This window comes from Protobothrops mucrosquamatus, unplaced genomic scaffold, assembly GCF_001527695.2.
Source record: "Protobothrops mucrosquamatus isolate PMUCROS unplaced genomic scaffold, P.Mucros_1.0 scaffold2021, whole genome shotgun sequence".
In the NCBI taxonomy this organism is placed as follows: domain Eukaryota; kingdom Metazoa; phylum Chordata; class Lepidosauria; order Squamata; family Viperidae; genus Protobothrops; species Protobothrops mucrosquamatus.
In genome coordinates, this window is record NW_015388132.1 from 45,063 (window position 1) to 60,308 (window position 15,246).

Genomic DNA, 15,246 nt, shown 5'->3' on the forward strand with positions numbered 1-15,246 from the left:
TCTTCTGTCAGAGAATTTACTAATGAGTAAGTTCTTCAGCAATCTGGGGAAGAGATACAAGTAAACTCTGCAGGGTTTGGATGTGACTTGTTGAGTGCAAAATAGAAAGAAGAACAGAGAAATATAGGAAGAGACAAAAATATGTGGTTATTTCTTCTTGTTCCAGAAAAATCTTTGCAAGAGAAAGCCAGTGGGACATATTGTCTGAAATGGTATAGGGTTTCCTGCCTGAGCAGGGGGTTGGACTAGATGAGCTCCAAGGTCCCTTCCAACTACTACTACTACTACTTCTTCTTCTTCTTCTTCTTCTTCTTCTTCTTCTTATTATTATTATTATTATTATTATTATTATTATTATTATTATTATTATTATTATTATTATTATATTACTAAGCACATAATGATCAGTACAAGTCTGTTAAGCTTTACTGTCAGCATTAGTAGAGTGGTAATTCTGGTTAGGCAAGCCTTCTTAGTGGATTTTTTTCTTAATCCACAGAAAGGGTCATCATTATTTACAGTTTTACTATTTTACGGTACAAGTCTTTGTGTAGCCCATAAATTTTCTGTAGCTATTTTATCCATGGCTTCAACTCCATTTTTCTTAATGCTTTTATTTTTTGACATATACAGGCTTTTAAAAATTACATTTCCTCGATGAAAGCCCTTTTATAAATAAAATGATTGTTTGTACATAGTTCAATACCGTGCACTTTTTTTTTCATCTTTCTCTTGTTAACTTTGCTTGAGGGATTTCCCTCTAATGCTAATATTTATGCCACCACAACATTTATTGAGGGCATGCAATGGGATCTAGGGCAGAATTAAAAGAATTAAACATCTCTAGAATATATAATCAATAAAGAAAACTCAGGAGAAAGTTCGAGCTTTATTGGAACTCCAATAGAGTTTGCAGCAATTATATACTACCTCAGTTGGCCTAATAAAAATTGCTTAGTCTGAGTGCTTTGTAAGTAGAAAATCAGGATTAAGCATTTGAAATCCATAAACACATTTTAAATACTTTTACTATGGTTATTTTTTAAAGCTTATATTTGGGATTATATAAACAAAGGAGTGAGCAAAGGACTAGAAGCAAGTATTTATCTATTTGTCTAGGCTGATTCAGTTTCAGTAACTTTGCCAGATGTTCACCTTTAAACATTAGAACTGTTTGGGCTAAAGAAAACAGTCAAGAACAGTATTGATAAGCTCCAAAAGATCTGAGTGCTAATTGGTATGGTATATAATAGAGACCAACTTGACAAATAATGGTCTTGAAGATTATGTGTAAGAAAAAAATTATGTGTTAAAAAAACCCCTGACTTGAAATTCTTCAGTGCAAGGATTGTGTCCCTGGGATCTGGACACAGGGACAAAGGCCAGGGTTGGAGATATCTATACATATGTTTAACCCATTAATCACTTCTTGGCCTTTTAGCTAAGATCAAGTGTAGCACTTGACTAACCTATTAATTTATATCTGTTTTAGCTCCCATCATTATAAAGAAAAAAGAAAAAAGAAAAATCCTGGTAATTAAAAATGTTCAAAAGCCTCAGTGCCCTGACAGAAATACACATTTTCTTAAAAAGAGGAATGACTGGCTTTTTAAAAAAACAGGATACCGACACACCTGATTAACTCACAATGAATTTACCATACAAACATCCAAGGCCAATCCTGATTCTCCACATACCTGCATAAAGGCAAGTCTTTCAACCTCTCGCCCTGCCATCTATTCCTACACAATGATAGGTCATTTTGGAGCAATCTTCTTCTCTACTACAAAGTAGAGTGCCTTGTGGCTCTCCTTTTGTATAGCGGTAGTTGTCGCTATTGTTGCTCCATTCAGCAACATGATTTTATGAACAAATATAAATCAGACATTTATAGGCTGCTGAGGGGGAGGATTTATTAAGCTGAGGGTTTTCACATCTCCATCTCAGACAGTTCACCTTCTTCCCCTCTTGGCAGAAGCTGAACATGTCTGCAATTTGCATCCCTACCGGTTCCTCCTACCTGTCTCCTGGGCCTTGTTAAATATCTAGGAAAGTTCTTTTTTAAAAAGACTGTGCAGGCATTACAGCTGGCAGGAAGATCAGCCTACCTCTCTCTGCTCCTGCAGATCACACCTTCTTCCTGGCCCTTTGGCACATCCAGAATGAGAACTGCCTACTCAGCTCTATCATGTATCTTTCTTTTTCTTCTTTTACTTCAGAGTTAACCCCTTCTTTCCATGTTCACTCTGCACAGCACTGTTATGGATTCACTTTGGATAATTCAGGCCGAGGAACGGGAAATAAGTAGACATGGGTTTCATCCTTATTGTATATTCTACTTATTGCTTCATAAGTTATGCTGTATAGTAAAACTTAAAGACTACCTAATATAATATCTTGATCCTGTTCTTATACCTAACTTAACCTACATTCTGGGTTGTTTTTTTATACACTTACTTATTTACAGAGTTTTCAGTCTTTCTTTTAGCTTGAGGACTGAGGTCAAATAGCATACATCCTCCACTTTTAATTTCTTTAAACAGTATTTTCTTAGCCTCCTAATTCACACTATAGGAGACCTGTTTGCCTGTCTTTTGGAGATTCCAGATGCACGAGTCACTTGGAATACACTTCCCCTTTTATCTCAGATTGTAGATTCTTTACCCTGCATGGCACTTATCCATTCTCAACCAACACTGCTTGTTTTTGTCAGTTCAGTAATGATTCAGCTGCCCTGGTTGTCCCAGTCTCACATCTTCAACCTTCTTTACATGAAGTGACACAAAGCAGTGTTTCTCAACCTTGCCAGTTTTAAGATACGGTATGTGGACTCCAACTCCCAGAAGTTGGGGAATTCTGGGAGTTGAAGTCCACACATCTTAAAGTTGCCAAGGTTGAGAAACACTTTTCTAGATTCAAAAACTTTACCAGGTCTTTCTCCAGCACACTCCTGATTTCAGTACCATCGGTCTCTCAATTTTCAGCACTCTTGCCATCTTTGTTTCTATGAGGTACATTTATCAGTCAAAAAGTACCAAACAAGTGGAAAATAAATTCCTACTTGTGGGATCTTTGGTGGTGTCTGAGCTTGGTTATTTTCTTGCAGACGTTTTATTACCAAACATGGTAACATCATCAGTGCTGGAAAGGAGTGGGGCTTGCTTTCTGTTTATATACTAGTGGCTTGCCTATCAAATTCCTATTTCTTCTGGAACAGTTGTGACTCCCCTATGGAGGAAAAAACCTGCATCTTCCATGAACTTGGCTTCTGTCCAATGCCAGGCAGGATTAAAAATTGGTTCTTTTCCAATATATTATCACTGCCTTTCTATCAGCAGGTATATATGAAAGAAGAATTCACACTTTCCAGTTTTCCTTCTATGACAACATCATTCTACAACATAGGAAATTAAACTTCACGTTGGTTAACTTCATAGTTTTGAGACCATGGAGCCTGATATAGTGAGAATAACAGTTGCAGCAAGATAAGGAATACATCAAAGAGAAGAAAGATATTAGAATGCCTCCTTTCTGTTTGTAACACTTTTAGGTGTAAAAGTCAATTCCAAACTGATGAAAGTTATGGATCTTCTTATATAAACAGCTCACAGCAAGCTCCCATGAACTGAACAAAGAAAACAAAGATTGCTGGAAAGAAAATCACAAAGTCCTAATATAGAGAGATATCAGCTGTAAATTGAAAATGCTTTAACAGCTGGAATTCTTGCAGTGTGATTCCTTTTATTTCAATGAACCTTGCTAAAAAGAACTCTTGAGAACTTTTGGTTTTAGGCAACTGCCAAAGAACCTGACATGACTCTGGTCAACTGAAAGCAAAAGACATGGACTAGAGAGAGATAAGGAAAACATACTCACCTCTTTTACTCTCTGAAGCATTGGCTGCAACCATTCACTGTTCACTTCACAGTGGCTATCCAGGAAGGTGAGAATATCAGCTGTTGCGGTATCAGCACCTCGTACTCGGGAGCGGATTAGACCTGAAATGAGGGGGCAAGAAAATAAAGAGAGAAAAAAGTAGAAAAGAAACACTTATTTTAGTGAATGAATCAAAGAATCGATAAAGGAGAATGTTTATAGCTCAGGGTTGAAATAAAGGGGTCCATGGTGCTCTTCTGCACTTGGTAGTTTTCTTGCAGATATTTAATTACCCAAACTAGGCACTATCATCTGTGCTGGTAAGGAATGGGTTTTGCTCTCAATTTATATTCTAATGGCTTGCCCTGCCAATATTGTTGGGAATGGTCTTGGTGATTCTTTGGTTGGACTGTTTACTGTTAGCTTGTTTGGCTGTTTCTCAACAGGAGTATTGTTTACTTCTTAATTATTGGTCTTGAATGTTGGTGTTGAAGTAAGCATATCGTAAAGTTGTTGAGATTGAGAAACACTGCTGTATACCAAAGTTTACTTGTTTCTATTTTACTGATCAACACAAATCATATTTTGTTTTTATTTGCCTGGCTCAGTTGCTCAACTACTATGGCACCTCTGGAGATTATAGATCATTAGCAAATTGTTAATTCTACTCTAGTATAATAATAAATCACAAATGTATTGTCTATTAAGCCAAAGCACATTGTATAATCTATTGATGCATTACCACAAACATCCTCCTGCTCAGTAATATTTTTTTCTGGGCAGTGATTCTTTCTTAAATAATGGCTCCTTTTATGTCTACCTGAAGATCTTTCTTCATTGTATCTTTCTTCATATACAAAAGACCTAAGTCTATAACTACCTTAGCACATAGGAAGCACTCTTTCTTACTTCCTCTACACTTTACTGCATCTCATTCTCCTTCCTCTGAAGACCCCTGCTTGTATGTTGCATTCAAATCTTGTTCCTCCACATCATTTTCTCTATATTACCTTTAATATTTTCTTTTCCACAAGGCCTAGGAATTTCCCAAGACAACTGCATTCTATTGAACCTAGATAGAAACTGTTTGATAATAATAACTTCCTTTCTGCATTTAAATTATTTCCTTGTTTCTTGTCTTCTAGTCTTCTCCTCTTTTTTAACCAACCTGACATCTTTTACAAAGGTGAAATACAACTGTCTCTGTTCACAAGACATGATCTACTAAAGGAACTGTTCTATAGAAGTTCCTTCCCTATGTATATCCCGCACTAATCTGCTCATGAGGATTGGGGAAGCTTTGAAGGATATCAGGGGGAATGTTAATTGCTTCAAGTATAAGCAGAATCTGGATATTTAGTTAGGATTTCTTGAGAACATTTTAATTTTTTGAAGTGCTCAGGTTCCACTTCTCTTATTCTCATTTGAAAACCCTTAGGAGAATTCCTGGTCTAATTGGTCTCTGTTATTCACATTTGGCATCTGCATAATTTGTCTCAAATAATATTAACTCTAAATCAGTTCTGCTAGATAAGACAGCAACCTGTATTCCAAACAGATTGATGAGCCAGAGTTTTACTGAACAGCAGTTCTCTACTCTATAACTAAACTATATTCCTGTCAGCTGTCTTTTAAGTTTTTCAGTTATGTCGGTTGTTGTCTAGCAAAAATACCTGGGTTGTAGCCCTATGATTCTTTATTATTCTATCATATTTTTCTGGTTTAGCAATATGGACTGGGAATATTAACAGGCAATGCTTTGGGACGTTACCATTCTTATAAATTCCAGGATAGGTTGTATGAAATTTTGGAGTAGATTGTAATACTGAAAACTAGCCGTTCTATTTCTTGTTTCCACCTGAAAAAGTTGCAGGAGTTTTGCACTCAAATCACAACTTGAGGTTTATGAGAGAAGGAGAGTAATTGCATTAAAACCCCATTCAGACAGTACAGAGTGGTTTATGCTCATGATAGTTGCTCTGCTATACGAGGTTCTGGAAAAGTTCATCCTGGTTATACTGTACATATTACATTCTTTTCGGTACATTGAGTAGAATCTCTAGATCTCAACCTTCTCTTATAAGCCCCTTTGATCTGGACTTTTCCCACTGGCCTAACAATGAGAGTCAAAAATCTGAACCTCCCCGGGTTTTTTTTAAACTAGATCTAGCAAAGGAGCATGCTCAGTTCAGAAGAGATAATTCCATATTCTTTCTGCCACAAGTCTCAATTTGCATTTCCATTAGGACCTTGTAACAGTGTATGCTTTCTGCAAACTTTGTCATGCTCACCTTCTCGACGTCCATTGCGTAGACACTTGACCTTTGGGATTCTGGTAAGTAGTTGGCAGTCTTCAGCTAAAGAAAAGGGGGGAAAAAATCCAGTGGCCTGAAATGCCTGGTTCATTTGGCACAGAGAAGAAAGCTGCAATTAATTTGTTCCATGTTCTCAGAACAGGCTAGCATTTTGTTTTCAATTATGGTATCAATCAATCTGGTGATTCCATAGTAAATCATTCTGTTGCTTAAAATATCTCTGATAGATTTCATTTAACCTATCTCCTTTCCTCGTGATCAATCTCTTTGAGACAGTAAAGCACACTACATATATTATATTACAACTGTGTGTAAGTATAAAAACATGCCTCACAGCCATCATAAAGGGCTACTATCAGTAAGAGTGAATGAGAAGAAGGTGCTTAAATCTTTCCCTTGCCAACCAATTTTCACCTACATTTCCCTTTCATTATGGTGTTTTTATTCCTCTGGGGTTATATTTGTAAGATAAGAAATATCCAGTTCATTAAATGTACCTGGAAAAAAGATGAAAGGTTCAGAGCAAATAGGGAGAAAAATTAATACTTCTCTTCCCATATTTTCTCTTATACAATTCAGCCTTGATTAAAAAGCTTATAATGTTCTATTAGATGATAACTACTAGATGATACTATTATGCATTGTTTGATGTCAGACATCTTTGATTTGGGGTGGGCAGCCTGCAGTCTCAAAGCTACCGGTGATCCTAAATTCTTACTGAAAAGCCCTATCTAGCTGTTTAAAATCGATGACACAATTTTCTGCCATTTTATTAAGACTTTGTCAGTCACAATATAGGCAGACCTCAAATAAAATTTGCTTACACCACATTGCAGTCCATGGCCTCTTTAAAAAATGCAAAATGTAATTCTTAGCTGCAAAAAGATTGCCCACCTCTAGTTTAGAGTACAAAATCATGTTACTTTTCTAAAATATACACAATACAGAATATGTATTTCACAAAATACACCAACTGCTTAATGCAGAGAGGTCATTTGTAATGAAAAATCAATGAGCTGATTTATCCTTAATTCCCTTCCCTTCCTTTTTTTTTTTTTTTTTTTACTCCAGTCATCTCCAAACTTAGAAAGAAGCATTCTGGAAAGGAAGAAAGAAAGAAAGGCTGGAAGAAAACCAAAAGATGGAAGAAATATTTAAGTTCCTGCTCCAATTTTTTATGGTTGCCCTTTGCAATTGTCAGCAAGGTCCCTGTGTTAGGACTTCAGCTTTTGCCCCATATAATATGTCATTCTGCCTCTTGAACCTCCTCCTAATTGAAGGGACATCAAATTGGACTGAACAAGAGAAGAGGCATCAAAAGAATTGAACAGCAGTATGTGCTAGCCAATATCTATCTATAGTTTTTTGAGATTACAGAAATAGGCTTTCTTTACATATATTTTTTTCAGGACATTGTGAGGATGATGTAACTGATGAAAAGAAGACTAAAGATTAAATCTTCATTTACCACCATTTAGAGCTGATAAATGGGAACAAACTAAAGCAGAGGTCCCCAACCTTTTGGGCACCAGGGACCCATTATATGGAGAGAGATTTTTTCCGCGGACCGGAGGGGGCATGGTTTTGTGTGCTGCCTGCATCCCATGGATAGGGCTTTGCTTGTTTGTGCGGCCCCATTGCTGGCATGCTGCAACCTGGTACCGGTTCACGGCCCGGGGGTTGGGGACCCCTGAACTAAAGAACAAAATCTGTCTATGGTTGCATGACCAGTACTAGTTAACAAGGCTTTAATTACTTGAGAAAGGAACTGAAAACAACAAGAAGAAAATATAGAAGGCTGGAAGAAAGTGTGAACTTTCACATAGTGTGAGAACCAGCACAGATATCATGACCCATGTTATGCTCTCTTTTCACCATAACAGCTAGCAATACTTTTTTAAAAAAGCAACAGAAGAAGAAACTTTGGCAATTTTAGAGCTACTCTTTATAAGAACTGCTCAGATTTACATGCTTTTGCTAGAGATAGATAAATGCACATAAAAAGTTCTAGGAAAATGAAGGACAGAGATATCAGTTTATTTTATTTTCCCTTTTTCCAAGGAATGGGGTCTGAAAGGATATTGTTGCTCTAAGACCTGGAGTAAACTAAATTTGGCACTGACTGATGGTTTTTGCACTCTTTTGTTGGTCAAATGGAGACAGAAAGTGCAAGAGAATGCACACACCGATTGGCTCATGTTGTCTCTGTTCTCTGTTTTCCAAGGTCCACAGAAATGAAAATAATCACAAATTTTAAAATGGCTTACAGGGATTGTGGAGCAAAACTGGTGTTATCTGTCAGTGTCTCAGACACAAGTTTTTAGTTGTAAAGGACAATGTAGCATCAGGTAAGTGATTTCTGAGTAATCTGAGGCAATATTCTGCATCCCAATATACAATGTACACAATAGAATTTGAAGATGACTCTTAACATCAAGGATAAGTTTTTTTCAGTTTCATGCCAACAATCACTGGATTGTTCTTTTGTCTCCCTTTCATTCAGCTCAGTCTGAAGTATTCCATGAAGCTAAGATATTGGAGATGAGACAGACTCACTATCATAGAGAATGAGTTTGGCATTGTGTCTGTCTGTCTCTGGATCAAGAAATAGCAGATGAATCTTCTTTCCCTTGTTTCCTCATGTTTATCTCTCTTAACCCCGCCAGCACTAGCCACAAGTACATGTTCTGTTCTGTTCTGTTCCATGTTTTGTAAAATTCTTTATCATCTCTGTACAACCTTGATATCCTGCAAAAGTACAAAGGCTACCAGCCAAGTTCTTTACTTGGCAACTATCTCCTGAACCAATTCCATTTATACCGCTCCCACTGTCTGAAATGTTGTTCTCAGGAGGACAGTTTATCAGAAGCTGTATCACTGAGAATCAGTTACAGGTACCCTTGACTGAATACTATTACAATACTGCTGGCATTTGCTAGGTAAGGAAATTAATGTCCTAAACTAGGTCCACGAATTCACTGTGACGTTTTCACACCCCAGCTATGCTAACTGTTCAGCTGAGACCCCCCCCTTGCTCAGTCTCCTAACAATTCTAGAAGAAAATATGTTGAAAGTCAGCAGAGAAGGTGGAAAAATCAGAAGGTTTGTTCAATATCTGTTTAGATAAGATGCTTTATAAATAATGACATCATTTATCCAGTGACTACTGCATATCTGAAACAATGAGACACATGCAACAGGATAATTAAAATTTGAGATAAGAATTCTGATGAGACGTTGTCTAACATTCTATGATAAAGAAAGTCCAAAGTGAGACAGAGCAAATAGACTCTTGCCCTGGCTTTTCGCTTGAGAAAGAAAAATGGATTGGATGTGCAAGGCAGGACTGTTTTTGCTGCTGAGTCTCTCATTCTGCTGTGTTGTCTTTACAGCTGAATTCAGGAGTGATGTAGGATGGATACCCTCAGCTATCTGCTTATCGCTTCCTCGTGGTCTGTAAAGGAATTGAACTACGTGCGTTGAATATAACTATTTTGTATTTGCGTTATATAATAAACTGTTTTTTATCTAGACATTCTCAGGCAAGTGCACATATTTTTAAACTGGATTTCTTTTGATTTTACCTTTTAATCCCAAGTTGTAAGCCTTCTCTAGGCTCCCAACTACTGATGTCATACCATGCTCATTTCAAAATATTGGCTATGCATTTTTTTTAACTTCATTTTTTAAAAATTTCATTTTAAATTGTGAAATTAACAGATGGAAAGAAAACATATCACGGTGATAATACAATCGAAAAGAATGACAATAAGCTGGAAAAAAGGAAAAAGAGGGGGGGGGAAAGATTTATATAACAAGATCCAACCTCTTTAAATTAAATCTACACCATATCAAAACATAATGCCCCATCCTCTCCTTTCTATGATTTAAAGACATTTCAAAGGTTAATGGAAAACGCATTTCTTGAATCCATTTTAATATTCAAAGTATTATTTATTATTTATTATTTAAATTTATATACCGCCCTATCTCCCTTACGGGACTCAGGGCGGTGAACAGGTAATAATAAAAATCACAGTAAATATTACATAAAAGCCTGCTCTAAAATATAGAACCCCTAACAAAACCCAATCAAAACTTACTTTCTTCCCAGCTACATAAAATAATTCTTAAGCTCATAGCCCTTAACCTTCCATAGCCTTAACTACGGTAGCCTTAACTTACCATAGTTCTTCAGATCTGTGAGCTCCCAGGTCTTACACATACAGTAACAACCCGTGCCACAGTGTGTTTTTAAACTAGGCACCCAAGCACTGAGATGTTTAATAATAGGGCAAGCCTTTCCTCACACCCATTTGAATTTGTTAAGATATTACTATAGAGAAAGGGAGCATTTATTCCAGTCCATCCATGGGATTCTAAGTAATTCCCAAAGAGAATTGCCTTTTCTACTAAAATATTTTTTTAATAAGAAGGAAAGCTCATAATATAAGTTTTGCTTTCAAAATTATTGAGGGTTTGGTGATAGGTGATTTTCATCCAAAATACAACATGGGAGGAATGAATTAATGTTCCTTATCATAGGGAGATTGGGATAAGCTGACCCTAAGATTCTGACAAAAATATTCATTTCCCTGCCCCAAGCTACTATTCAAGATTTTTTTAAAAAAAATACAGATGCAATTACTAATAATACCTTTAATGTCTCAATGAGTTTGGCTCTCAAAATAGTTTCCGTAGGCTGACATTCTGAATTATTTTAACCACATATTCTAATATTTAGTGGAAAACCACTAAAAAGTCCATCTGCAATGCGGGAGTAAGCAGTAGGCTCTTGCTCAAGGTTCCTGGTGGAAGGATAATGAATTTTGCAATAGAATTCTCCTTTATTGCTCTGGGATAATTCTTCTCTATAAAAACCACAGCAAGAATAAGTCTCATCTACAAGAAGCACAATATAGCATGCATTATCTTCTTTGTCTTAAGTTTATGTAATTGGGAATTCTAGCTGTGCACACTACTTGCTATCCTTATGATTATGGCCCTCAACTGATATTAATGAAACCTAATAGAACAATCTAATTTTATGGTTTGGATTGTCTCCCTGAGAAGGTATGGAAAAATGCCATTTTTTTCTTTTTTTCCTTACACAACTCCCCCCCACACCTAAAACAAGAAAAAAAATTACTTCTTCCCCAATTAGCTCTTTCTGCCTCATCGATAAAAATGAGAAGAAACATCAGGGAGGGAGGGAGGGAGGGAGGGAGGGAGGAAGGAAGGAAGGAAGGAAGGAAGGAAGGAAGGAAGGAAGGAAGGAAGGAAGGAAGGAAGGAAGGAAGGAAGGGGAACCTACAAAATAAATATAACACAAAGAAAAAAAAAGTAATACTTACGATCCAAGCTGAAATCATCCACTAAAATTATTTCCTGAATCAAGTTTGCAGGAGTGCGATTTAGAACACTGTAAAAATAATAAAAACATCAGCAATAGCCAAATCCAGCATCAATTTGAAGTAGTCTTCCATATATTGACTGCCCTCAGTTTACCACTAAGATTTTCTTCTCAAAAAAATTATTTCCAAAACACAGTAAGAGTCAAAAATGGCAATACTAGATGAGACAGCATCAATAGCCTAGATTTGTTTTAAATGCCTACCTTTAAATTTATATTTGTCACATTCCTGAAATAAAATCTTAGGTAAACAATTAAGAACTAGCTTTGAGGAAGTCTGGTGTAAACTCTGCCTATGAAAAATTTAGGCAACAAAGAGCTTTTTCTATCCAGAAATCTGTGGGTGGAAATAAAGCCTGTGGAACATGCTCCACTTTATATATATTTTTTGTTTAATAGGGGGAGTTAAATGAAAAAGAGAGAGGGAGATCTGTGAGCACTGGTTGTAAAACAGATGTATGGAAAAGGAAACCCATTTAGTTACCCATGCATTCATCATGCTAAGGTATTACACTGTAACTCAGTGTGAATAGCAGCCTTGGTGTCACATCCCATTTCTTAACTCAAATTGTTGCTTTTTATCACATTACTACCCTTTCCTCCTCCACATTGGGACAAATGACACAACAAAGAACCTGAGTACAATAGTGAGAGATTACAAACAACTAGGCAATAAAGTTAAGAAACTAGGAGCACAAGTACTGTTCTCATCTGTATTCCCAACGAAAGGTCAACACCCAATGAGGGAAAAAAGAATTCTAGAAATAAAACATTGGCTAAAGGGTTGGTGTTGTCAAGAAAACTTTGGTTTCCTGGATCATGGACTGCATTCCTACATGAACAACTCCCAGCTGCCCCTCTTGAAAACGGCAAAATGTACTCGAAAAAGACTGGCCCAACTCATCAGGAGGGCTTTAAACTAAAATTGAAGGGGGAGGGTGACCAATCTTCATAATCTCTAGAACCCAAAACCAATCATAAATCCCAAGAAAACAAATCAAACAATGAGGTATGCAGAGATGAGAAAAAAGAAAAACCCAAACAACAATCAGGAGATGCAGGAAACATGCCCACGAACAGGCATAAAAGTCGTAAATGCTTATATACAAATGCTCAAAGCTTGGGGAACAAACAGGGTGATCTAGAAGCAATAGTACAGGAGGGAAGGCATAACATAGTTGGCATTACAGAAACCTGGTGGGACAAAACCCATAAATGGAATGGACTGATGGATGGATACAAATCATTCAAAAGAAACAGGTCTACAGAAAGAGGAGGGGGAGTTGCACTATATGTAAGAGAACACTACATATCTACAAAAATGCACATGATACAAGATAAAATCTCTCCAGAATGTATATGGGTCAATATAAAAGAGAAAAAAAGTGACATTACCATAGGTGTATATTACAGGCCACCCAACCAATCAGAAGAAATAGATGAACTCTTTGCCAACCAGCTAACTAATGTATGTAGGAAGCATATCACAGTAGTAATGGGAGACTTCAACTACCCAGACATCAGCTGGCAGACACTCTGCAGTGAACAGGAGATCAAACAGATTCCTAACCAACCTAGCCGACAACTTTGTCATCCAAAAGGTGGAGGATGAAACTAGATGTACAGCCATACTGTACTTAATTCTAACTAATAGAGAAGAAATGATAGAGGGAGTTGAAGTTACCAGAACCTTGGGCGAAAGTGACCACGTCATACTGGAATTTAATATAACGAAAACACTAGCAACAGAAAACAATCCAACCAGTGTCTTGAAGTTCAAAAGAGCTGACTTTAACAAACTCAGAGAGAACCTAGGAAAGATCCCATGGATGAAAATCCTAAAGGGGAAAACAACCCAAGAAGCATGGGAAACTCTGAAAAATGTGATCATAAAAGCCCATCCCATCACAATACCAGTGAAAAAGAAAAACAAGAAATTCAAGAAGAAACCAGCATGGCTGCACAAAGATCTCTCTGACAAACTGAAACACAAAAAGGACAAATACAAAAAATGGAAAGAGGGGCACATAACTAAGGCTGATTATCAGCAGACAGCCAGAACATGCAAAGATGAAGTCAGGAAAGCAAAGGATCAGAACGAACAAAGACTTGCAACAGAAATCATAGATAATAAAACATATTAACAACAAGAAAAAAGTCAAGGAAACTGTAGGTTCACTAAAGAGAGAAGATGGCAAGGAAATAACAGGCAACAGGGAGAAAGCAGAGCTGCTTAACTCATACTTTGCATCAGTCTTCACACAAAAAGAAATTATAGCCCAACATACCAAAAAAGACAAATTAGAAACAAAAATTAAAATAAGCAAGAAAATGGTAAGAGAATGCCTATCTGACCTTGATGAATATAAATCACCGGGGCCTGACAGATTACATCCCAGAGTTCTGAAGGAGCTGGCAGATGTTATCTCAGAACCATTGCAGCAATCTTTCAAAATTCCTGGAGCACCAGGGAAGTACCTGAGGATTGGAAAAGGGCTGATGTGGTTCCCATCTTCAAGAAAGGGGGGAAAAAGGACCCAGGAAACCACAGACCAATCAGTTTAGCATCAATACCTGGGAAGATCCCAGAAAAGATAATCAAAAAACAGATCTGCGAACAACTAGAAGCAAACAAAGTTATAACTAATAGCCAGCATGGGTTTGTTAAAAACAGGTCATGCCAAACCAATCTTATTTCATTCTTCAACAAAGTGACTAAACTAATACACCAGCGAAATACTGTGGACGTAGTATACTTAGACTTCAGTAAGGCATTTGATAAAGTAGACCACAACCTACTCCTTGATAAGCTAGAAAAAGATGGAATAGACAACATCACCATCAGATGGATCTGTAGCTGGCTGGCAAACCATACTCAACAAATAGTCCTCAACGGCACTACATCCACATGGAGACAATTAAGCAGTGGGGTACCACAAGGTTCCATCTTAGGTCCAATGACTTAGATGAGGGAATTGAAGGGGAACTCATCAAATTTGCAGATGACACCAAACTGGCAGGAGTAGCCAACACCCCAGAAGACCAACTCAGGATCCAAAAAGATCTTGACAAACTTGAACAATGGGCCCTATCCAATAAAATGAGTTTCAATGTGGAGAAAAACAAAGTTTTATATTTAGGTAGAAAAAATCAAAGGTACAAGTACAGATTGGGCAAGACCTGGCTTAAAAACAGTAACTGTGAGAGGGACCTTGGATTCCTAGTGGACGATCACTTAACCATGAACCATCAATGTACAGCAGCAGCCAAAAAAACTAATACAATCCTGGGTTGTATAAACAGAGGCATAGAATCAAGATCACATGAGGTATTAGTACCGCTTTATAAAATCCTAGTAAGACCACGCCTGGAATACTGCAGCCAATTTTGGTCACCATATCACAAAAAAGATGTTGAGAATTTGGAAAAAAATCAGAGAAGAGCAACTAAGATTATCAAAGACCTGGAGACTAAAACATATGAAGAATGGTTGCAGGACTTGGGTCTGGCTAGTCTAAAGAAAAGAAAAAATAGGGGAGACATGATAGCAGTATTCCAGAATTTGAGGGGCTGCCACAAAGAAGAGGGGATCACATTATTCACCAAAGCACCAAAGGGCAGGACAAGAAACAATGGTTGATC

The 15,246-nt window shown here is 37.1% G+C and overlaps 1 protein-coding gene across 1 annotated transcript in view; it reads right to left on the reverse strand.

Moving 5' to 3' along the window:
* Window positions 1-15,246, reverse strand: part of GALNT16 (polypeptide N-acetylgalactosaminyltransferase 16) — a 185,048-nt gene that overhangs the window by 45,042 nt on the left and 124,760 nt on the right. Inside the window, exons 4-6 of the mRNA XM_015823874.1 lie at window positions 11,546-11,613; window positions 6,168-6,233; window positions 3,877-3,998 (exon numbers count right to left, since the gene is read on the reverse strand). Of these exons, the coding sequence (XP_015679360.1) occupies window positions 3,877-3,998; window positions 6,168-6,233; window positions 11,546-11,613 (256 nt within the window). The remainder of the gene's footprint in view (window positions 1-3,876; window positions 3,999-6,167; window positions 6,234-11,545; window positions 11,614-15,246) is intronic.